General features: G+C 43.3%; 1 protein-coding gene across 1 annotated transcript in view; it reads left to right on the plus strand.

Annotated features, from left to right (window-relative positions):
- The window catches only part of HSPA9 (heat shock protein family A (Hsp70) member 9), a 1,477,986-nt gene that overhangs the window by 875,009 nt on the left and 578,285 nt on the right, over positions 1–24,692 (plus strand). The window contains exon 11 of the mRNA XM_044068990.1: positions 6,091–6,318. Within this exon, the coding sequence (XP_043924925.1) occupies positions 6,091–6,318 (228 nt within the window). The remainder of the gene's footprint in view (positions 1–6,090; positions 6,319–24,692) is intronic.

Raw genomic sequence — 24,692 nt, forward strand, 5'->3', positions numbered from 1 at the left:
TTAAATAGTGTCCCAGGGATACAGATTTCACTTCCCACTTTACCAGCACCAAGTGGATGGCCAGATCTACCCACAAATCAGTGGACAGAGGCCCAAAAGCAAGTACTTTCTCTCAAGCATGGGGGCTATTCATTTGGTACCAGAAGAGGAAAAGGGACAAGGTTTCTGCTAGAGACTTTTCCTGGTACCCAGAAAAGGCAGTTCATGGCGTCCTATCCTGGACCTGTTTACTCTAAACACCTTTTTGGTGATTCCAAAATTCAAGATGTTGACTCTTCACCAGTTGCCCAACAGACGTATCAGACTATGTATGGGGGGCTCACCTGGCAGGGAAGTGCATTAAGGGCAAATGGAACCCAAGTCAAATGCACCTGCATATCAATCAAAAAGAAATGTTAGCTGTACGGAATGCTCTGACAGCTTTCAAGGGCCACATTCTTCCAGGACAATTAATGGTAAAGACGGACAACACCACTGTTATGTGGTACATAAACAAGCAGAGGGGTACGCAATCTTTGCAGACTAGCCATGGCATTGTGGAACACAGCCCTGAGCTACCAATTGCATCTACAAGCTCGATTCCTGCCAGGAAAACTAAATACACTGGCAGACTAACTATAAGCAGAAACCTCATGGACTCTCACGAGTGGAAACTGGAACCAAAGATTTTCAACATGTTGACAAGCAAATGGGGGAGCCCAGATATAGACCTGTTTGCCTCCCCCCAGAACTATCAATTGGACAAATTTTGCACAAGGACTCCCCACAAACAAACTCTGAAAGTGCATGCTCTGTCCTTCAGCTGGAAAAACGTATCAGTTTATGCCTTTCCTCCTCTGCCTCTCTTCTCCAAAGTACTACTAAAGATCAAACAAGACAAACCAAGGACGATTTTAATTGCACCAGACTGGCCACACCAACACTGGTACCCCCTTTTGCACAGTGTCACTGTTGGCCCCATGGCACCTGCTTCAGACTCCTACAATATTGTCTCAGCAGGAGAATCAGATTCTGCACCCTCTGCTTCAAACACTGAACTTAGCAGCCTGGCTAATTACCTAATCTCTCCTTTACCATCCCTCGGTAAACCAGTGATGAATATCATTTTAGAGGCAAGGAGGCCTAGTACTAGAAAATCTTATGCTGAAAAATGGAAAAAATTCTTTGCCTGCAACCAATCTCAAGGGTTGACCACAGCAGTGCCCAATTTACCTCAGATTTTGCAATACTTAATTGAGATGCTTCACAAGGACCTGTCTTTCTCCTCCAAGATTCACGCCTCAGCCATTTCAGCTAATTATAACCCAGAACCTCCCCTCTTCTCTCATCCACTGCTCAAGCAGTTCCTCAGAGGGGCCAAAAATCTACGACCACCCAGGAGACCTCCAACTCCAGCCTGGGACCTATATTGGAGAAACTCACTTTTCCTCCTTTCGAGCCAGCTGCTACTGCAGACTAAAAATTCCTTTCTTGGAAAACAGATTTCCTTTTAGCAATCACTTCAGCAAGAAGGGTTTCTGAATTACAGGGCCTCATGGCAGTGGAGCCTTTAATCATCATTCATGCGGACAGGGTGTCCCTCAGGGCCAATCCCTCCTTCATACCCAAGGTGGTATCCAGTGTGGCCCTTAATCAGTCAATTCATTTGCCAACCTTCTTTCGTAATCCACAGAACAAAGGGGAATGGATACTGCACTCAGATGTGCACAGACAACTTAGATCCTACTTGGACAGGACTAAACCTCAAAGGAAATCTGACCAACTGCTGGTGGCGTTTGCTACAGGGGCAGAGGGGAAGGCTATTTCAAAGCAAACCATTTCCAAATGGGTAGGTCATTGCATTCATTTCTGCTACAAGCACCATGGAAAACCTATCTCATAGGAGATCAGACCCCACTCAACCAGGGCTGCATCTACCTCTACAGCCTTTCTCAGAGGTGTGTCTACCAGGGATATCCTAGAAGTTGCTACCTGGAGTTCTGTATGTACTTTCACCAAGCATTACCATCTGCCAGTTTTCTCTAAATCCAGAGCTGGCTTTGCCACTGCAGTCTTGCAGGGCCTTGTAGCTGGTCCTAATGCTATTTGAATTCCTCCTCCCATCCTTAGCTTTGGGTATCTCCCCAAATGTGCTGACTGAAACAGTGAAACACGAAGAACATAGTACAGTTGTGTACACTTACTATAAATGTAGATGTTAGAGTGTATTCACTGTTACAGTCCTTGTTACCCTCCCTCCTGCCCCCTTAGTTCTTTTGGCTATACCTCTACTCTCCTTTACTATACTCCAAAGCTTTTTGGTGTATTTGCTTTTTTGTTGGTATAACCTTGTATATTTATAGATTTAATTGCTTCCCATTAGGGGGACACCTGACATCTGGGGCAAGAAAAACTGATGTAATGGCATCTGCTGCATGTTTTATACCCTTGATGTTATGGAAGAAGGGACAGCAACTGATGCAGTACCCAAGACTTTTGTTAATCCGGCCGACTGAGGGCTACTGCAAGCAGATAACCCAAATGTGATGACTGCAACAGTGAATGCACTCTAACATCTACATTTATGGTAAGTGTACACCACTGTACTTTCTGCAGTACCAAATAAGTTATCATAAAGTAATATTGATATAACCATATACAATAGAATTAAACACAGCATCATTATAAATCCTTACAAAATAATTTTAGTAAGGTCATGCTGTGTAAGTGCTTATAGTAGAACACCGACCGGCATAAATAAGTGAGCTATAACTGAAAAAATGCAGTTGTATCCACACACAATCAAACCTTGCCAGGCAGATATGACCTATGGCTTTAGAACGTTTGCTCCAGTAAGACTCAAAAACAAATGTCATTGACCAAAGGTAATAGAAATCTAAAAGGTCAAGAATGCAATCATCCCAAACATCTCATTAAAAAGATACAAATGCTCAAAAGAACATTTCCATTCAAGAGACCACTAAAAACATTTTAAAATTTTTATGGCATTTGCCTACTCATGCAACACAGTACTGCAAGTTACATTTCTAAGTAACCCATTAGTTGTAAAAAAAATCAGCCAATATCAGTCCAGTTAGCTAACATAATACAAGTGGCATCTGCAAACCGTTAAACACTGCTACTGCAGTCAGCAGTACACTGACTTAATGCTGTAAAATTCGGACCTGTATGCAAAGTCAGGTGATAAACTGCACTCTGTCCTTATGCAGGGTTGCCTTGAACCCCATCTTGTCTGTATTCTGTTTCCAAGGTTATTTTTAAATCTGAAGAAAGTAAAGGCTGTACAGAGCCAATTGCCTTTCACTCATCAAGCACACTATGAAAACATGCTCATCAAATTCAGCTTCTGAAGAATTACACTTCACAAAGCACAGGGTAAAGAATAATTTTTATTCAGGTGAATTTTTCACATGCCGTACAATGTAGCTCTACAGTTGAGGTGTAATGCTGATCCAGTTTAAGATGGTGTAATGCTGATTTAGTTTAAACTTGTCCTCCAGTACGTTCGTGCAGTTCCTTTTCCCAGTCTAGCTTTTGTTAAGCCTTATGCAGACTTTGCAACTCATATTCATGAGGATTAGCAAAGTCCAGGGAAGAAATCAGAGCTGTATTATAAGCAGACTAATCCACTGGTGGCATCTGCACTGATCTCCATGCGGAACTGGAACTAGGTAGGACAGATAATTTTGTAAGTAACTAATCTGAAATTTCTGCACTGCACCAGGTCCCAGTCAGGAGAAGCAATCCAGGTGAGCTTGGTTGCACAATAAAGTAGGCAGTGGTCAGATCATGAAACAGGCTGTAACTACAGATCAGCAGACTCATCAAGTTGGAAGATCAGGCATAGAGTATGTGCGTAATGATCAGAAGCAGAGAGAGAACCTAAGCAAATCTAAATCCCTTCATACCTTGTGGAATTTTTACAAAGACTATGGGCATGTCATTTACCTGTATTTTTAAGTCCCGTTGAAGTAAACAATTTGGCATAGTCAACAGTGAACAAGTGAGGAGAACTGTAAATCCATGAAGACATGTCCTTATGCAGCGAGGTGGCTGATCTAGGAGGAGATACCAACAGTTTGCTCCTTTAAGTGCCACAGTACTTGTGGCATAGTAGAATTCTGCAATCCACCTGACACCTTCAACAGTTGCACAAGGAAGTGATAAAATATTGCAGTTCCACTCGCAATCTTGTGTGGACGCAGTACTTAATAAGGGTGAGCTCATGGGACATGATTATCACCAGAACTGGACTGAAATTATCTGGCCAAGTCTCAATTATAAATAGCCTATAGTTCACAGCAGGTCAGAGATAATTGTTGGATACATGAGGACTAACCTAGTATTGCAGTGCTGCAGGAAAGTTACCCTTGAGTTACATACTTCACCATATCTCTTGATAAATTACTGTCAATTTAAATTTTAAACATCTTTATAAAACGACATCTTGAACCTTAGTCCTGTATGAAATACTCTGGAATACACGTGCAACAGAATATGCATTTTTTTGGGACAGTTTCATTTCCAGTATGCCTTATGTGTAGAATCACTCTAATAGCTAGGTATAATCATGAAAAATACGAACATGACAGCATAGACAATTCACTTGCGTACTGCACTTTTCCAGGATCAGGCAACAATAACAATGGTGCATATTTGATTACTCTGGCAAAGGCCTGAAGTCAACCAAAATTTGCCCTAAATTCAAGTAAAGTTCACTGATAAATTATTCGGTGTCTGAGCCTGCCCCCTCACTTCAACTTGGCAAACCATATAATTAAATTATACTTGCCTGATAAGGAGTTGCTGTCTGTTTTAAAGGCAACGACAAATCCGTCTACAGCGCGAATGACATCCCTCCTCTTTAGAGCGAACACACAGGTTGTATTTTGGTGCGAAAAAACTAAATGGGAAGGGGCATCGGCGCATGCGCACATCGGTATTGAGGTTAAAGGTCGCGGGTGAGAAAACAGGCGAATTTGGACTTGAGGGTCATGGGCTGCATGGAAGAGCTCTGAGGGCCGTGGGTTGGACACATCTGTGCAGTAGAATAAACTTCACAGATACTAGCATCATGATTTCTGCAGAGCTTCCCTTCTGCAGCACAAGTCTCAACTGCAGTAGTGGGACTATGAACTTTCTGGGTTGGAATTGTCCTGGTATCCTAAGTTTTTTTTTTTTTTTTTCTACTGCTATGATCCCATGTTCCTTCTGCTACTGTTTTACTTCTCTAGGTTTAACCTGACCCGTAGGCCTTGTCAAGGAGGGGTCATCTGTGTAGAATATAACCTAGATTCTTATCTCCATGAGGAGATCCTTCCTGATGAGTCTGCTATCTCCATCCATGGTCCCACTACTCTGCATTGGCTGAGTTCCTTGTCATTTGGGTAAGTGTGTAAGACTATATTTGTTAACACTGTGGATGACAGAGGTGCTTACAAGTGGTTATTAGTGACAAAGGCAAGAGTGTAATATGGGCATGCTGTTGTATTTTATGTATCTTGTCATCAGTGCACCTTCATCCCTGAGTGCAGGATCTGTGGAGTGGGGGGTGGATTTGCAAAATTCCAGTTTGTGAACTGAGCTTTTTAAGACATTAAAGGGTTCTTTTAACCCTTTGGTATTCTGCTGCTTTACGTAATCTCTGTGGGACTGAGTGCATCTGGAGACCTCCTCCTTGCTATTGCACACATTTACCAGTATTGATACTAGCACTGGTTTCTTTATGCTTAGTTTTTCAGAATGGTCCAAAGATGCTTCTTTGACTTTTTTTGTGACCAAATTAACACTGTACTTTGTTACTTATTTTACTTCATTCTAATTACTAAAAAAAGAAGGATCTAAACCTGTCCAAGTCCATTCAGATCAGTTCTGTTATTTTTTTGTTGATGCTTTAGTTTCCTTTTTTGCTGTATTGTTACCAGCTTCATTCCAAACAAAAGGTGACAGGTTATTATTTAACCACTTGTGTGCAGTGTGCAAAACTGATGTGACCTTCGGAAATACAAGTGGTCTGTGCACGTGTGGCTGAAAAGTGAAAGTGTCTGTTTTAACTAAATTCCATTATTTATATATTTGCCTTCCTTACAGGTTCAACAAACCGTGCAGGATCTGTTTGGTCGAACTCCTAGCAAATCTGTGAACCCAGATGAAGCTGTAGCAATTGGTGCTGCCATTCAAGGTGGTGTGTTAGCTGGGGATGTAACGGATGTTCTGCTTCTCGATGTAACACCTCTTTCTTTAGGTATTGAAACACTTGGGGGAGTTTTCACCAAGCTCATCAACCGAAATACCACTATTCCCACTAAAAAGAGTCAGGTATGTGCATTAACCTAGTTACTTGGCTTCCAAACAGCAATCTGAATGTGTTTTTCATAATGTTCATTGTACACGGTACGTAGACTGCCACGCTTCTGCATTCTTAACTTCAACATTGCAAGACTTTTTTTATACTTTGGTTAAAGAATTGAGTATCTTAAAAATGTGCAAGTTTTGCATAGGAGCTGCTAGGTTTGCAAAATGTACTACAAAGACTGGGTTGCTGATATTTGCAGTGATCTTGCCCACATAGTCTGACACAACTGAAGATGGTGTCTTACTGAGCACAAAACTAACCACCAGAATAAGAAAATTGTCTTTAGTAGGTTATTGTGTCATTGTATCCTTAAATAATCAGATTTGTTCACACAAAGTAAATGTGATCTTGAACTTTGGCTAATAAGTGATTTAAGTAGTGTGGGTCAGCCTCTGATGCAGAGATTTTAGCCTTGACAGTTTGTGGTACATCAGCTTGTTGAGGAGTTTAAGCAGTAGAGGCAGGAGGAAAAAGAAACTAGCACCTGTTACGACTTTGTCATGGGCGTGGAGATTGGAGATGTTCTTCGTGTTTCACTGTTGCAGTCATTACATTTGGGTAATCTGGCAGGTTGTCAGTCAGCCTGAATAACAAAGTCTTGGGTCCTGAGTCTGTTGCTGTCTCCTCTTCCATGATGTCTGGGGTATAAAACTCGCAGCCGACGCCATTTTATTCAGTCTTTCGTGCAGCGCGGTGCCCGAAGCAGAAGCAGTTCGCAAGTGCCGGTCGGCCGACTCCTGAAATTTTCACATTCGAGTTTCAGAACTGAAGTCTTCAACTAAAGCTAAGTACCCCATTGGGGAAACTTTTTCTTGCTCCTTACCGATGTCAGTAAAAGTTAATGACCATTACTTGTGGGAAGCAAATACCTCAAGGATTTTTATTTGTACTGTATTCCTTGCCTAGGCCCAGATCATAACGTGCCTAGCCGTCGGTTTTGTGCTAGATTTAACCAACGCACTATTAAGCGTCTGTATATTTTTGCTTCTAAATATTTTGGATCCAGATTTAATTACCCTGAAATGTAGTCTGTTAGCAATCCGACTACCGGAGTTCACAAAAAACGCAAAGAAAAAGACCGTCGTGGTCCCAAACTGATGATGAAACTTCTTCTAAGCCAGTTGCCGGTACTCAGTGAGGCGCTTTTTCAGCCCCTGATACCTGCTACTTTTGAGTCACAGGCCACTACCGAGACCCATGCGTAGTCCGGTATGCCGTGAGATTCTCAGAGTATTGAACCCGTGGATGTCTCTCCCTTGGATGGGTCCAGAGCCGCTGAGCAGGCACCGACTTCTGAGGGTGTTTTCAGGCCTCAGCATTTTTATATAAAACAGACGCCAGCCTCAAAAACAAGATCAAAAACATCTGTGTCTAAAAAAACGCATGAGCCACGTGCTCAGGCCCCTATGCCTAAAAAACAGATGATCAAAATGGCTGAGGACTTAATTACCTTGATCAGGGTTTCCCACCCCCCCTGTTAAGAGGCCTAGGCAAGACGCTGATTATGAATCTTCAGATCAGGTTTCCATTTCTTCTGATTCTTCTTTTGATCAGGAATTTTCTATTCCACCCTATGAGGATTCTGATGCAGAAGAATCCATCCCATCTGCATCTCCTCATGAGGATTATTCTTTTGGAGAAACCTTGCATACTTTAAGGGAACATTTTCATTGGGAGAGTCAGGATTTCTCTGAATCAAAAAGAGGCTTGGGGATTTCCTTCTTCCTCAGCATAGGCCTTTGGCAGTACCTCCTGTATTAGACATTGTTGTGTTTTCGGAATCAAGCATGGCTCCGGATTCCCTACCTCCGGCTCCTAGTAAGCCAGACAAATATTACAGGGCTCCTGACTTCCAAAAATTTCTATTAAAAAAATCCTGCTGCTGATCCTGAGACTATATCACAGGGTCCCAAAGGTGTAAATGCCTCTATAGCCAAAAATCCTACCACCTCTGATTCCAGGGCACTGGATAGATGGGGGAAGAAGGTTTATACTTTTGCAACCTTGGCAATTAGGGCCTTAAACTGCCAGTTTCATATGCTTAAATATTAATAGCATGTTATGGGCTTATTGAAACAGAAAATTGTTGATTTCTGATTGTGTGGAAAATAAAGAATTACAGGAATTATTGCATTCAGCAGAATAGGTTGGAAAGCATACTTTGCAATGTGGTTTTGATTCTTTGGAGGCCTCATGCAGGGCTGCGGTTACTGAATCTGATTAGAAGGCATGCCTGGCTCAAGGAGCAAAATCTGCCTGATCATATTAAAGCTAAATTGTTGGATGCCCCTTTGCAGCATGATACTCTGGTAATGAGGCAGAAGATGTTTTAAAGAAAATGGAAGACAAAGCTAAATCTATGCAAACTGTAAAAGATTTCTTACAAGTGCAGCCACCCAGGTTCAGTAGGCACTGGCCTACTAAAAATTGGTCCTTTCCTGTGTCCAGAGCCTCTCAAGGCAAATCCAGGCGCTCAAAAGGCTCTAGATACCAATCACAGGGTTCTTACAGGTCAAAGCAATGGGGTGCCTCCGCCTCCAAATCAGAAGGAAACAAAACACAACCGTACAGTAAGCAGTCTCAGTCACTTCCCTCTACCTTCACCAAGTACTTATCTTTTGGCAGCCCCCTTGGGGGGAAAATTAGCACTTCATGTGCAAAATTGGCAGTTAATTACCCAGGATGAGTATTAAACATAGTATCCCAGTGGTACAGATTTCATTTCCATACTTTGCCAATTCCAAACGGTTGGCCAGATTTGCCACAAAATCAATGGGCAGAGGCTCAGAAACAAATTACGTCCCTCATGGATATGGGGGCTATTCAACCAGAACAGGAAAAAGGACAAGGTTTTTATTCAAGAATTTTCCTGGTACCCAGAAAAGACCATGCCTGGCGTCCAGTACTGGACGTAACGATTTTGAACACGTTCCAGGACGTTCCAAAATTCAAAATGCTGACTTTACAACAGCTACTGCCTATGCTAGGCAGGAAAGCTTGGCTAGTGACTCCAGACTTGAGGCATACCTGCATATCCCAATAATGGAATCGTGAAGAAGATACCTCCACTTCAAGGCAGTTTTTTTTGCATTACCAACTCTCTGTGCTGCCCTTTGGCTTATCTACTGTGCCCATGATCTTTACAAAGTGCCTGGCACCAGTAATTGCATTCTGCAGACAAGCATACAAATTTATCCTCATCTGGACGACTGTCTCATTCAAGCAGAGAACAAGGACACTCATGTTCTTCGTGTTTCACTGTTGCAGTCATTACATTTGGGTAATCCTGCTGGCAGGTTGCCCTCAGTCGGCCTGAATTCCAAAGTCTTGGGTCCTGTGTCGGCTGCCGTTGCCCCTTTCCTGACGTCAGGTCATAAGGGGTATAAAAGAAGCAGCCGACGCCATTTTCTTTAGTCTTTCTTGCCGTGCGGTGCCCGAAGCAGAAGCGGTTCGCAAGTGCCGGTCGGCTGACTCCTGAGATTTTCGAGTTCGAATTTCAGATCCGAAGTCTTCTATAAAGCTAAGTACCCCGTTGGGGAAACTTTTTTCTTGCTCCAGAACCGATGTCAGAAAAAGTTAATTGTATTTCTTGTGGGAAGCAAATACCTCCGTAAGGACTTTCATTCTTACTGTATTCCTTGACTAGGCTCTGATCATCGGGTTGCCGGTTTTGTGCTAGATTTAACCAACGCACTATTAAGCGTCTGTAGAATTTTGCTTTAAACTACTTAGGACGCTGGTTTAATTTCCAGAAATGTCGGAAAACCATCAGACTACCAGAGTTCACAAAAAACGCAAAGAAAAAGACAACCGAGGCACAAAACCCACAACTAAGCTTCTCCTAAGCCAGTCGCCGGTTCTCAGTGAGGCGCTTTCACAGCCCCTGAAGACTGCTACTTTAGAGTCGCAGGCCGCTACTGACTCCCACGTGGAGTCGGCCATGCTGTTGAAGACTCAAGGTATTGGAGCCTCGGACGCTAATCCTTCAGGTGGGTCCGGAGCCGCTGAGCAGGCACCGGCTTCTGAGGGTGTTTTCAGACCCAAATATCTATACATTAAACAGACTTCAAAGACTAAAGCATCTTCAAAGGCAAAGAAACACAAGAGCCACGTGGACAGGCCTCCATGCTCAAAATGGCCAAAGACTTGATTACCTTGATCAGGGGTTCCCATCCCCCTCTTGATAAGAGGTCTAGGAAAGAGACTAACTGAATCTTCAGATGAGGTTTCCATTTCTTCTGATTCGTCTTCTGATCAGGAATATTCTTTTCCCCCTATGAGGATTCTTATGCTGAAGAATCCATACCTTCAGCTTCTCCTCCTGAGGACTATTCTTTTGAGGAAACCTTACATACCATGAGGGAGCATTTCCACTGGGAGATTTTTCAGAATCTAAAGAGGCTCAGGGATTTCCTGTTACTACCTCAGCGCAAGCCACTAGCCATCCCTCCTGTGTTAGACATTGTAGATGTGTTTTCGGAGTCTAGCCTTACCTCTGACTCCTTACCCTCCAGCTCCTGTTAAGCCTGACTGATATTACAGGATTCCTGACTCGCATAAATTCCTTTTTAAAAACCCTGCTGCAGACCCAGAAACTATTTCTCTGGGTCCCAAGGGAGTCTAGGCTTCCGCTGCAAAAAACCCTACCCCTTCTGACAGGGATGCTTAGGGCACTGGATAGATGGAGAAAAAATGTTTACACATCTGCTACCTTGTGAAACACAAACAAAGAAAACAAAGCTTCCACCACGCAGTTTCCAAGCAAAACAGTATTGTACCAAATGATAATCCAAAAAGCTTCCAAAAAAGAAAACAGGTTGGAAGCTTTTTGGATTATCATTTGGTACAATACCGTTTTGCTTGGAAACTGCGTGGTGGAAGCTTTGTTTTCTTTGTGTTTCACACATCTGCTACCTTGGCTATAAGGGCCTTAAACTGTCAGTTTCATATGCTCAAATATCAGCAACATGTCATGGCATTGCTTAAACAAAAAATGTTAAACTCTGAATGTGCAGGAAACAAGGAAATGCAGGATATAGCGCATGCAGTTGAACAAGTTGGAAAGCATACTTTGCAATGCGGTTTTGATTCTTTAGAGGCTTCCTGCAGGGCCACAGTTACAGGTTCTGTAATTAGAAGGCATGCTTGGTTAAAGGAACAAAATTAAAACATTTTATATAGCCCACCTAATCATGAAGGGATTCACATCTAGATCAGGGGAGGTCATCGTGCCTCTTTACTCATCCCTCATCAGGCCCATAATTGAGTTCAAAGCCCCTTTTGGGGATGTACCTTACCAGACACCTGCAGCAACTGGAAAGACTCCAAAAGTACCTCACCAAGAGGATCAAAGGGCTCAAACAGATGCCATATGCTGCACGGTTAAAGAAACTCCAGCTCTACTCAGTGGCATACCGCCTGCTCAGAGGCGATCTGTGCCTGGCGTATAAAGCCATGTCCAACCCGGAATTAATGGACAATGCTGCACCTCAGAAAATCCAAATCCCATCGAGCTACGCGCTCGAGAGACTTGAACCTCAGCACTGAAATAAATAGGACCTGCTGGAGGGACAGATTCATAACCCAGAGGCTCCCTTCACTCTGGAATAAAATCCCAGTCCAGGTTAGGCAGAGTCCCTCATTGACTCTCTTCAAGAGGAGTCTTGATGAGTGGATGGGAGATCTTAGGTTTACCCTGGGTATCACTTCTGTGTCACTGTTAGACAGAGGCACAGTATTACTAACCTCGATAAAGGGCATAGCAAAATTAATTTAAAATGGGTGGCGAAAGCCAAACACACTCTGGCTAGGCTTATAAATGCCCTAGGGCAGATAGCCTGGTATGAACCTATGAACCTAAAATCTGCCTGATCGTGTTAGTTAAATTATTAGATGCACCTTTACAGCATGATACTTTGTTTGGTGTTAAGGCAGAAGAGGTGTTAAAGAAAATGGAGGACAAGGCTAAATCTATGCTAACGGTCAAAGATTTCTTACAAGTATAGCCACCTAGGTTTAGTAGACACTGGCCAACAAAGAATTGGCCCTTTCCTGTGTCTGACCTCAAAGGGTCAGACCCAGATGCCCTAGAGGCAGATCCCAAGCACAAGGTTCATACAAGCCAAAGCAATGGGGTGCTTTTACCTCCAAAAGTGGAGAAGACAAATCACAACCTTACAGGAAACTGTCCCAATGACTTCCCCTGCCTACACCAAGCACTTATTTCCTGGCAGCACCCTTAGGGGGGAAATTTGCACTTTTTTCTCAAAATTGGCACGTTATAACCTAGGACAAGTGGGTTCTAAATATCGTGTCACAAGGCTACAAGTACCATTTCCATACCCTGCCAAAGGCAAACGGCTAGCCAGACCTGCCAAAACATCAATGAGCAGAGGCACAAAAACAAGTTTCATCCCTCATGGACATGAGGGTCATTCAGCTAGTGCCAGAGCAAGAGTGGGGGCAAGGATTTTACTCTACCTGTTCTTTGTACCCAGAAAGGACAAAGCCTGGAGGTCAGTACTGGACCTGTCTCTTCTGAATACATTCCTGGATTACCAAAATTCAAAATGTTGACTTTGCAGCAGCTTTTGCCCGTGCTGGGCAAGAATGCTTGTCTAACTTTAGACCTAAAAGAGGTGTACCTGCATGTCCCAATCAGGCAAATATGCAGAAGATACCTCAGATTCAAGGCTGGCTCAATTCATTACCAATTCTCTGCACTGCCCTTTGGCTCTACTGCACCCAGGGTCTTTACAAAGTGCCTGGCACCAGTAATTGCATTCTGCAGACAGAGGAATACAAATATATCCTTACTTGGATGACTGTTCAATTCAAGTAGAGAACAAGGACATCCTTCTACAGCATCTGACGTTTGTGAAAAAACTTCTAACATGCCTAGGGTACACAGTCAATGAAAAGAAATCAAAACTAGTACCCTCTCAAGAGATATTCCTGGGTGCAAGCTTAAATACAACTGCCCAGATGGCTTCTCATGCGAGACAAACAAAGGCAACTGACTACCTATTTCAAAATGTTAGCAACAAAGGCCCAGTTCTGCAAGAAAAATTCTGCAGGCTTTGGGCTTCATGGCATCCTGCATCTTACTAATTCCAAATGCAAGACTGCATATGAGGAAACTTCAATGGTACCTAAAAAGTGTTTGGACTCAACATTGCCACAGCCTGGAAACTATAATTACACTGATTCCCTGCCTGCAACAGGAGTTTCGATGGGCAAAGGCTTGTCACCATTGACTTACCAAATGCATCTGCAGGCACAATTCCTGCCAGGAAGGAAAAATACTCTGACAGATAAACTAAGCAGAAACCTCATGGATCCCACAAGTGGCAGCTGGATCCACAAGTATTCAGCATGATAAGGAAATGGGGATGCCCGGACATAGATCTATTTGCCTCCCCTCACAACCACCAACTAAAGAGATTCTGCACAAGGATTTATCACAGACGAGCATGGAAATTGGACGCCCTATCCTTCAGCTGGAAAAAACTATCAGTATATGCCCCCCCCCCCCCTCTGCCTCTCCTCCCCAAGGTACTCCTAAAGGTCAGACAGGAGAAGCCAAGGATGATTGATTGCACCAGACTGGCCCCGCCAGCACTGGTACCCAATATTAAGGAGCTTGTCTCAATGCCCAGCTTGGACCTTACCTAAAGTACCACATCTACTGTCCCAGCAAAACAATCCGATCCTGCACAGCCAACTCAGGACTTCAAACCTGGCAGTAATGGTGGATAATGTAGTCATACAAAACACTCCTCTCAGCAAAGCTGTATTGGATGTCATTTTGGAAGCCAGAAGGCCTAGTACTAGAAAATCTTATGCTGGAAAATGGAAGAGATTCTGTGCTTGTTGGAACCAGGCACAAGGAACCGATACAGCTGTGCCAAATATTCCTCAGGTTTTACAATACTTAACTGATATGCTGGACAAAGGCCCATTTTTCTCATCTGTTAAAATTCATGCCTCTGCCATTTCGGCTCATTACAATGCAGAGCCACCAATCTTTTCTCATCCCTTATTAAAACGGTACCTCAGAGGAGCCAAAAATTTAAGGCCTCCAAGGAGATCACCAATGCCTGCATGGGACCTCAACTATGTCTTGGAAAAACTCACCCTGCCTCCTTTTGAGCCAGTAGCTACTGCTGATATAAAGTTTTTATCTTGGAAAACAGCTCTGCTCCTAGCAATGACTTCTGCAAGACTAGTTTCAGAGCTACAGGCACTCATGGCTGTGGAACCTTTTATCCAGACAGGGTCTCCCTGAGGACAAACCCAACATTTATGCCTAAAGTGGTGTCCAGTGTGGCTCTTAACCAAACCATTCATCTGCCAACTTTTTATCCAAATCCACAGAACAAGGGGGAAAGGATTCTACATTCTTTGGATGTACACACACAGCTTAGATTCTACTTGGACAGAACCAAAGTTTTCAGAAAGACTGAGCAATTGGTAGTGGCATATGCTGCAGGATCACAAGGAAAGGCCATCTCAAAGCAGACTATTTTTAAGTGGATAGGCCACTGCATTTGTTTCTGCTACTTAAACCATGGCAAGCCAGTGCCTAAGGGCATTAGGCCACATTCCACCAGAGCTGCAGCCACTTCAGCAGCTTTTCTCAGGGACGTACCTACCAATGACATTTTAGAGGCAGCTACTTGGAGTTGAGTGCACACCTTTGCAAAGCACTACCATCTGCCACTCTACTCTAAATCCATGGCAGGCTTTGCCACTGCAGTTCTGCAAGGTATCATAGCCGCTCCTAATACTGTTTAGCTCCAGCCTACCAACCATAGCTTTGGGAATCTACCCAAATGTAATGACTGCAACAGTGAAACACGAATAGCATAGTACAGTTGTGTACACTTACCATAAATGTAGATGTTCGAGTGTATTCACTGTTGCAGTCCCGGTTACCCACCCACCTTCCCCCCTTTTCTTTTGATGGAACCTATCTTTCCTTCTCTGATTTATACAACCTATGTGGTGTATTTGCTTGTGGATGAAGGTAAAGTGTATATTGCTACATGTAATTATATATATATATATATATATATATATATATATATATAATTTTCGGCTACCCTTTTAGTGGGCACCTGACATCTGGGACAAGAAAAACGAAAGAAAATGGCGTCTGCTGCTGCTTTTATATCCCTGACGACCTGACATCAGGGAAGGGGTGACGGCAGCCGACGCAGGACCCAAGACTTTGAAATTCAGGCCGACTGAGGGCAACCTGCAAGCAGGATTACCCAAATGTAATGACCGTAACAGTGAATACACTATAACTTCTACATTTATGGTAAGTGTACACAACTGTACTTCAACATCTTGCGTTTGTAAAAAGGCTTCTAACATGCCTAGGGCACACAATAAATGAAAAGAAATCCCAACTGGTACCCTCTCAAATAATTACATTCCTGGGTGCAAGCTTGAATACAAGTGCCCAGATGGCTTACCTCACGCCAGACAAACACCTGACAACCTACTTCAAAACAGATGGCAACAAGAACCCAGTTTATCTGCAAGACAAATTCTGCAGGCTTTGGGGTTCATGGCATCCTGCATTCTACTAATTCCATATGCAAGACTGCATATGAGGAAACTTCAGTCCTACCTAAAAAGTTCAACATTGTCAGTCTGAAAACAATGATTCCTCTCATTCCTTGCCTACAACAGGGGTTTCTTTGATGGGCAAAGACATGAAACCAAAACAAGGGACTGTCATTCACTCTACCGCCTGCCACCCAAACCCTGACTACAGACACATCAGACTATGCTTGGTGGACCCACCTGGCGGGGAGATGCATTCAGGGCAAATGGAGCCCAAAACAAATGCATCTCCATATCAACCAGAAAGAGTTGCTAGCTGTTCAGAAAGCTCTGACAGCCTTCAAGGACTTTCATCCAGGGCAACTAATGATAAAGACGGACAACACCACGGTTATGTGGTACATGAACAAGCAGGGGGCTTCACATTCCTACCCCCTTTGCAGACTTGCCATGGCATTGTGGAACACAGCTTTGACTTACCAAATACATCTTTAAGCTCAGTTCCTGCCAGGAAAACAAAATACTTTGGCAGATGACCTAAGCAGAAATCTTATGGACCCGCACGAGTGGAAACTGGATCCACAAATCTTCAGCATGGTAACACAGAAATGGGGGAGCCCAGACATCTGTTTGCCTCTCCCCAAAATTATCAACTGGACAAGTTCTGCACAAGGACTTATCACAGACGAGCATGGACAAGTGAATGCCCTGTCCTTCAGTTGGAAAAACCGATCAGTCTATGCCTTTCCCCCTCTGCCTCTTCTCTCCAAGGTCTTACTAAAGGTCAGACACGAAAAATGATCCTATTTGCTCTGGACTGGCCTCGCCAGCACCGCTACCCAATTCTAAGGAATATGTCTCAACTACCTCCTTGGTAATTGCCTCAAATACCTCATCTACTGTCTCAGAACAATCAAATTCTGCACCCTCAGCTCAAAACTCTGAACCTTGCAGCATGGTTTATCATTTAATTATTCAAACGCCTCTCAGTAAATCTGTGATGGATGTCATTTTGTAAGCCAGAAGGCCTAGTACTAGAAAATCTTACGCTGATAAATGGAAGAGATTCTTTGCTTGGAACCAAGCACAAGGAACTGACACAGCAAAGCCAAATGTCCCTCAGATTTCTCAGTATTTGACTGAGATGTTTGACAAGGGCCTATTTTTTTTCTTCAATAAAAATCCGTGCCCCTCTATCTCAGCCCATTACACCACGGAGCCTCCCCCCTTTTCTCATCCTCTGCTTAAACAGTATCTTAGAGGGGCCAAAAATTTAAGGCCTCCCAAAAGATTACCAACTCCTGCATGGGACCTCAATTTTGTGCTGGAAAAACTCACCCTGCCTCCTTTTGAACCAGCAGCTACTGCAGATATAAAATTTCTATCTTGGAAAACAGCTTTCCTGTTGGCAATCACTTCAGCATGAAGGGTTTCAGAACTACAGGCTCTCATGGCTGTGGAGCCTTTTATTACATTTTACCCGGACAGGGTGTCCCTGAGGACCAATCCTTTTATGCCTAAGGTGGTATGCAGTGTGGCTTTTAACCAAACAATTCACCTGTCAACTTTTTACCCATATCCGCAGAATAAGGGGAAGCGGATTCTGCATTCATTGGATGTACACAGACAACTAAGATTCTACTTTTTTTTTTGTCTTTCAGCTTTTCCCGCTTAGGGGTCGCCACAGCGGAACTCCGTCCGCTAATGATTGGCAGTAGATTTTTACGTGCCGGGTTGCCGGTCCTGACGCACAACCTTCAAAGAAGGTACGCCCATTCACGCACGTCTCCACACAAGACGCTCTAGCTGAGAATCGAACAGGACCAAATCTCTAAAAGTCTGAGCAACTGCTGGTGGCATTTGCTGCAGGATCAGAGGGGAAGGCTATATCAAAGCATACTATTTCTAAGTGGATAAGCCACTCATTTGTTTCTGCTACTTGCACCATGGTAAACCTGTGCCCAAGGGGATCAGGTCACATTCTACCAGGGCTGCCTCTACCTCGGCAGCTTTTCTCTGAGGAGTTCCAACCAAAGACATTCTAGAAGCTGCTACTTGGAACTCTGTTCATACCTTCACAAAGCATTATCATTTGCCTCTCTTCTCCAAATCCAGGGCAGGCTTTGCCACTGCAGTTCTACAGGGCCTTATAACCGCTCCTAATGCTATCTAGTTCCATCCTCCCATCCATAGCTTTGGGATTCTACCCAAATGTAATGACTGCAACAGTGAAACACGAAGAACATAGTACAGTTGTGTGCACTTACCATAAATGTAGATGTTAGTGTATTCACTGTTGCAGTCCGGGTTACCCACCCGCCACCCCCCTTTTCTGTAACTTCTCTTTTCACTATATTCTAAAGCCTTTGGGGTGTATTTGTTTTTAGATGAAGGTAAAGTTTTTTGCTAAAAGTGCATTTACATATAAATTTCTTATATATATATATATATCAGCGACCATCTTCTCACCTACATCACTAAACAAAAAAAAACCTCAAACAGGCTACCTATCGTACTATACGTAACAGGAAAAGATTTAACCTTCCAAGTTTCCTTAACTAACTCAAAGAATATAACTGGTCAGCTCTTAAATACCTCCCACTTGATGAGGCCGTTACTCTATTAAACAACACATTCCTCCAAATTCTTGAGCATCACTCCCCCTCACGCTTAGTTAGAATAAGGTCCAAAGCTGCTCCATGGCTCTCTAAGGAAACTAAGCAAACTATGCTATAAAGAAATAAACTCTGGACAAAATGGAGAACTACTAAAAACCCTACAGATCAGCAAAACTTCCGACAACTTAGAAATATTGCAAAAAAAACTGACCCTCCTTGATAAAAAAAAACTTCTACCTTCAATATCAACAAAACCAAAATCATAACCCCAAAAATTTCTGGACAGGAATCAATAAACTGCTCCATCCAGGCAATACCAAAACACCCACTCCTGCTAACCTAGCCCAGACCCCTCCCACTACAATAGCCAACACTTTTAACAACTTCTCTGAAACAGTCACCTCTCTAGCAAAAACAATGGTTCCCCCCACCTCTCTTCAAAAGTCCTCTTACCAACAGCCCCACTCTAAAACTTGACAGTCTCCACAACCTATATACATAAGCTACTCTCAAAACTCAAACCATGTACTCCTTCTGCCGACCAACTTCCAGCTGACTATCTCCAACTAGCTGCTGCTGAACTAGCTTACCCGGTCTCCATCTTAATCAACAGAACAATAACCGAATCTACTATTCCTTCCCTCTGGAAAGTTTCCCACATTATTCCACTGCACAAAGGAGGTAACACTAACGAACTATCTAATTTCCGCCCTATAGCCTTACTATCACCACTATCTAAAATTATGGAACGCTGTATTCACCATCAACTTCTTAACCACCTTCTACTAAATAACCTTCTTGCAGACTCCCAACATGGTTTTAGACCTTTTCATAGTACTTCTACTGCTCTCCTCTCCTTCAGACACTATCAACAAAAATTGCAATAACCTTTACTCCTCAGCATTATTTCTTGACTTCTCTAAAGCCTTTGATATGGTGAATTATAAACTTCTGCTAGACACTCTACAATCTCTTGCTCTTGACTCTTTAGCTTTGCGCTGGTTTGACTCGTATATGACAAAAAGAAAACGGGCAGTCCTTTGGGAAAACCACCTGTCTTCTCAGCTCCCAGTCCTAATAGGGGTCCCCCAAGGATCCATCTTAGGCCCCCTTCTCTATATTTATAAATAACCTGTCCTCCTCTCTCCCAACATCCACATGTATTCAGTATGCAGATGATTCAACTCTTGTCTGTTCTGCTGCATCTCCAGCTGAACTTTATTCCTCCACCCAAAAAGTCTTCACAGCAGCAGAAAACTGGTTCCAACATATCTGACTCTTCCTTAATCCCAAAAAAATAAATTACTCATATTCTCTCCAACCCGTAAGTCAGCCCCTCTCTCCTTTTCTATTACATCTACCAACGGTACTATCATCTCACCTGATTTATCCACTAAACTACTAGGTGTAATAATAGATAATCAACTGAACTTTGACACCCATATTGACCTTGCTATCAAAACTGTTAATAAAAAGATAGGAGCCCTCTACAGACTTAAGCCCTTTCTAACAACAACTGCTAAAGTGTCCCTAGCCCAAACTCATCTAATCTCCACATTACTATACGCCTCCCCAACTTTTATCTACCTCTCTAAATCTAACCTTCAGAAACTTGCCACGGCCTACCACAGCATTGCTAGGTTTGCTACAGGTTCCCCATTTCGCACACATCATTGTGTTAATCTCAAAATGCTTGATTGGCTTGAACTTCAACATCTTATTCTATTACATCAATTAGTCATCACATATAAAATTCTCCATTACCCTATTAATACACCCATACTCAATAACCTTGTGGCCCCCTACAAGAATCTCTCTTCCCTTCGCTCTGCAAACAAACTGCTAGTAGCCACTCTCAAGTCACACAATAAGGCAGGCGACTCCTTGTTCACCAATACTATTGGCCCATACTGGAATAAACTCCCCACAGAATTGACTACTTTGGGCTCATCACAACTTTTCAAGAAACAACTAAGATACTATCTCAAATCCCACTGGCTGTGCCCTTGCTTAAATCCAGACTGACCTCCCATCTAACTTTCTTTATACCGCTCCATTAGTTCTCCTTCTCTCATTACTTAACCCTCTGTAGCTCGCCTATCTCTCAAATGGACTTTCTTTTTTCTCTACAAGGTCGCTTTCTCCTTTTATAAGATATATTACTGCAACATGTCATCTCACCTTGTTTTTAAACCTATTAATCATCCCTGCTGTGCAATTTCTGTTTCCTAGAACTAGTACCTAGGCACTAATTGTTTATCATAATTCTTAATATTGTAAATATTTTTGATTCTTATAGTTATGAAAAAAATATGGGATCATGGATCCCCTCTGTATTTCTCCTTTGTTTTGTTTACCTATCTTAACGTGCTACTGTAAATGCAACTACACTACATTGAATTTGTTCTTTACATTCTTATAATTTTTGTTTCTTTTAGCTTTTCTCCTCTGGCCTCTGCTCTCTCTCTCTATATATATATATATATATAATTTTTTTCCCTGATGTCATGGAAGAGGAGACAGCAACCGACACAGGACCCAAGACTTTGTTATTCAGGCAGACTGAGGGCAAACCTGCCAGCAGATTACTCAAATGTAATGACTGCAACAGTGAATACACTCTAACATCTGCATTTATGGTAAGTGTACACAACTGTACTTTACTAGGCTATCGACCCATAGATCTTTTCAAGCCTAACCATTTCATCCCAATGTAGTACCATAGATGCTCTGTTCAGTACCCAGGATTGTATTTATTAATGACCGCCCATGTCCAGGAGGGTTGTTGGCAGTATCACCAGTAAGAATTTACAGTGCCCAGTCCACTTGTCCAGGTTCCTTTTGAACAGTGTTGCAGAGGTGCTCTGCTTCACTTGAGTTGCCAGCCTATTCCAAAGACGCAGCAGTCGCTGGGAGACAAATCTGTCCTTCCAGCACGTCCTTTTAAGTCGCAGGTTATAGTTGGGTCCCTAGAACGGGTAGCTCTAGTCCCGTTTAACTTGCGTATGTGCAGCAGATTGTTTGGGTTTGAGATTGCTCTTTATGCCAGGTATGTCTCCCCTAAGTAGTCTATACGATACAGAGTATAGTGATAGGGACTTTAGTCTAAGGCACATCCAGAAGCCCCTTGATCTTGGTTAGAAACCTCTGAGGTCTTCAATTCCCCTCTTGCATCAGAAACCCTTGCCCCTCTGCCTGGAGGATAATTTACCTTTTCATTGAGTACGGAAGTTCCTCTCTGCCTTACCTCCACTACCTTTCATTAAGGTTCTGCTAACTCTCCAGCTGCTGCAAGTGCTCTGTGTGGTATATGCTGAAAGGGGTGCTATACTCCATTATTGGCCTGATTAGTGCCAAGTATAGAGGGGTTATAACCTCCTTTGCTCTAGAGGTGCGATGCCTTTGCTAATAGTGTGCTATGTAGAAAGCCTTCCTTACTACAGTAGATACATGGTGGTCAAGGTTAATGCCACAGTCTACTTGTGATCCCAGATCTCTTACCACTTTGCAGGTAATAGGGTGGTGGTATTAATTTGATAGCCTGCAGGGACATTGCTTTTACGAAAGGGAATGATGATGCATTTCTTTGCTTTCAGTTTGAGCCTGTGACTAAGAAACCAGTCGGTCTGCATAAGACCCTCCTGAAATATAGTGACATCATTTGGGGATTCAGTAATTGCACCCAGTTTGCAGTCCTCTGCAAACTTAGTCCGCCCCAGCCTCTTAGTTGTGGCCTGAACTTCTGAGAAGTATATACCGAACAGTAAGGGGGCTAGCACTGACCCATGTGGCACCCTGCTTGGTGATAGGTCTGCTGGTTGATGTGGAGTCACCCACTTTGATAGTGTGACTGGTTTGTGAGCCAACTGACAACCCATCTTAAAGCAAAGGGGTTTACATTCAGTTTATCGGTAATGCCTGAGAGTGGAATTGTGTCAAAGGCCTTTGCCAAGTTGAGGTATGCTGTGTGCACAGATTTGCCCTTGTCAGTGGTCCTGGTCACATTTTTGAAGAAATCCACCAGGTTTAACGGGCAGGATCTGCCCTTGAAACCGAATTGGGTCGGATCCAGGGTTTGGAGGTCACCTACGTCTTTGAGGTCCATGGTGATGCATTCCATGGCTTTACACATGAGGCTGATCAAACTTAAGGTTGCATAATTCCCTGGGTCTGTTGCTAAGCCACCTTTTGTGGAGGGGAGTAACTGTTGCTGTTCTCCATTTTCTAGGAACAAAACCAGTGGTTAGGCTGTGATTGAATAAGATATGTAATGGTTATAGTTCATATTTTGGTTTGTTTAGAAGACCGTTTGGAATGCCGTCTAGTCCCATAGAGGCTGTGTGTTTGCCTTGGACAAGGCTTTAATGACCTGCTCTTCAGATATGCAGCGGGAAAGGGGGGGTGAGGTTTTGTGATAAGTTTGGAGGGGTTAAGGGAGTGAAATTTTCACCAAATCTGTCTGCTAGCAGGTTTGCTATCTCTGCTGGATCAGTGTGTATGATATTGGTAGTCACTAGTTCGACACATTAATTTGTGTGATATTCATCGTGTTTCACTATTGCAGTCATTACTCTTGGGTTATCCTGCTGGCAGGCTGTCCTCAGTCGGCCAGAATTCCAAAGTCTAGGTCCGGCGTCTGTTGCTGTCGCCTCTTCCCTGACGTCAGTGCACCATGGGTATAAAAGATGCAGCCGACGCCATTTTCTTCAGTCTTTCTTGCCGCGTGGTGCCCGAAGCAAAAGCAGTTGGCAAGTGCCGGTTGGCCAACTCCTGAGATTTTCAAATTGAATTTCAGAACCGAAGTCTTCATTAAAGCCAAGTACTCCGTTGGGGAAACTTTTTTCTTGTTCCAGACCGATGTCAGAAAAAGTTAACAATTGTATTTCTTGTGGGAAGCAAATACATCATAAGGATTTTCACTCTTACTGTATTCCTTGCCTAGGCCCTGATCACAACGTTGCTAGCTGTCGGTTTTGCGCTAGATTTAACCAACGCACTATCAAGTGTCTGTTCGATTTTGCATTTCGTTACTTTGGCCGAAGATTTAATTATGTAATGCCATTGGACCAGCCGACAACCGGAGTTTACAAAAAACCTCAGGGACAAGGAAAAGGATAGGCATCCGAGGTCCAAAACAGACGAAGCCTGTGCTAGGCCAGTCGCCAGTTCGCCGGTTCTCAGGCGCTTTCGCAACCCCTGGGGCTCGCTACCTCAGAGCCACAGGCCGCTTCTGACTCCCATGTGGAGCCGACTGGTCTTCGGGATACTCAAGGTATTGGACACTCTGAAATCATTCCCTCAGATGGATTCGGAGCCGCTGAGCAGGCATCGGCTTCTGAGGTTGTCTTCAGACCTACACAACTATATATTAAGCCATCTTCAGCTTCAAAGACTAAAGCAGCTCTAAAGACAAACAAGTACAGCACTCTCCTACTCAGACTTCCATGCCTAAAAAACAGATGCTTAAAATGGCCGAAGACCTAATTACTTTGATCAGGGGCTCCCATCCCCCTCCTGATAAGAGGCCTATGCAAGAGACAGAGTATGAGTCTTCTGATCAGGTTTCTATTTCCTCTGATTCCTCTCCTGAACAGGATTACTCCATGCTTCCCTATGAGGATTCTGAAGCTGAAGAATCCATTCCTTCAGCCTCTCCTCCTGAGGATTATTCTTTTAGGGATACCCTACATACCATGAGGGAGCATTTCCACTGGGAGAGCCAAGATTCTTCTGAATCTAAGAAAAGGCTCAGACTTTCTGCTACTTCCTCAGCACAGACCCCTTGCTATTCCACCTGTTCTAGACATTGTAGATTATGTATTTTCAGAGTCCGGCCTGTCCCCTGACACTCTACCCCCTGCACCTGCTAAGCCAAACAGATACTACAGGGTCCAGGATTCTCATAAAAACCCCGCTGCTGACCCAGAAACTATATCTCAGGGTCCCAAAGGGGTTAAAGCTTCCACTGCAAAAAAAAACCCTGTCCCCTCTGATAGGGATTCTAGGGCTCTAGACAGATGGGGTTAAAAAAGTCTACACTTCTGCTACACTGGCTGTAAGGGCTTTAAATTGTCCGTTTCATATGCTTAAATATCAGCAATATTTAATGTCCCTGCTTAAGCAGAAATTGTTGACAAATACTA

The sequence above is a fragment of the Protopterus annectens genome, chromosome 4.part0, assembly GCF_019279795.1.
Source record: "Protopterus annectens isolate FY-2018-M chromosome 4.part0, PAN1.0, whole genome shotgun sequence".
In the NCBI taxonomy this organism is placed as follows: domain Eukaryota; kingdom Metazoa; phylum Chordata; order Ceratodontiformes; family Protopteridae; genus Protopterus; species Protopterus annectens.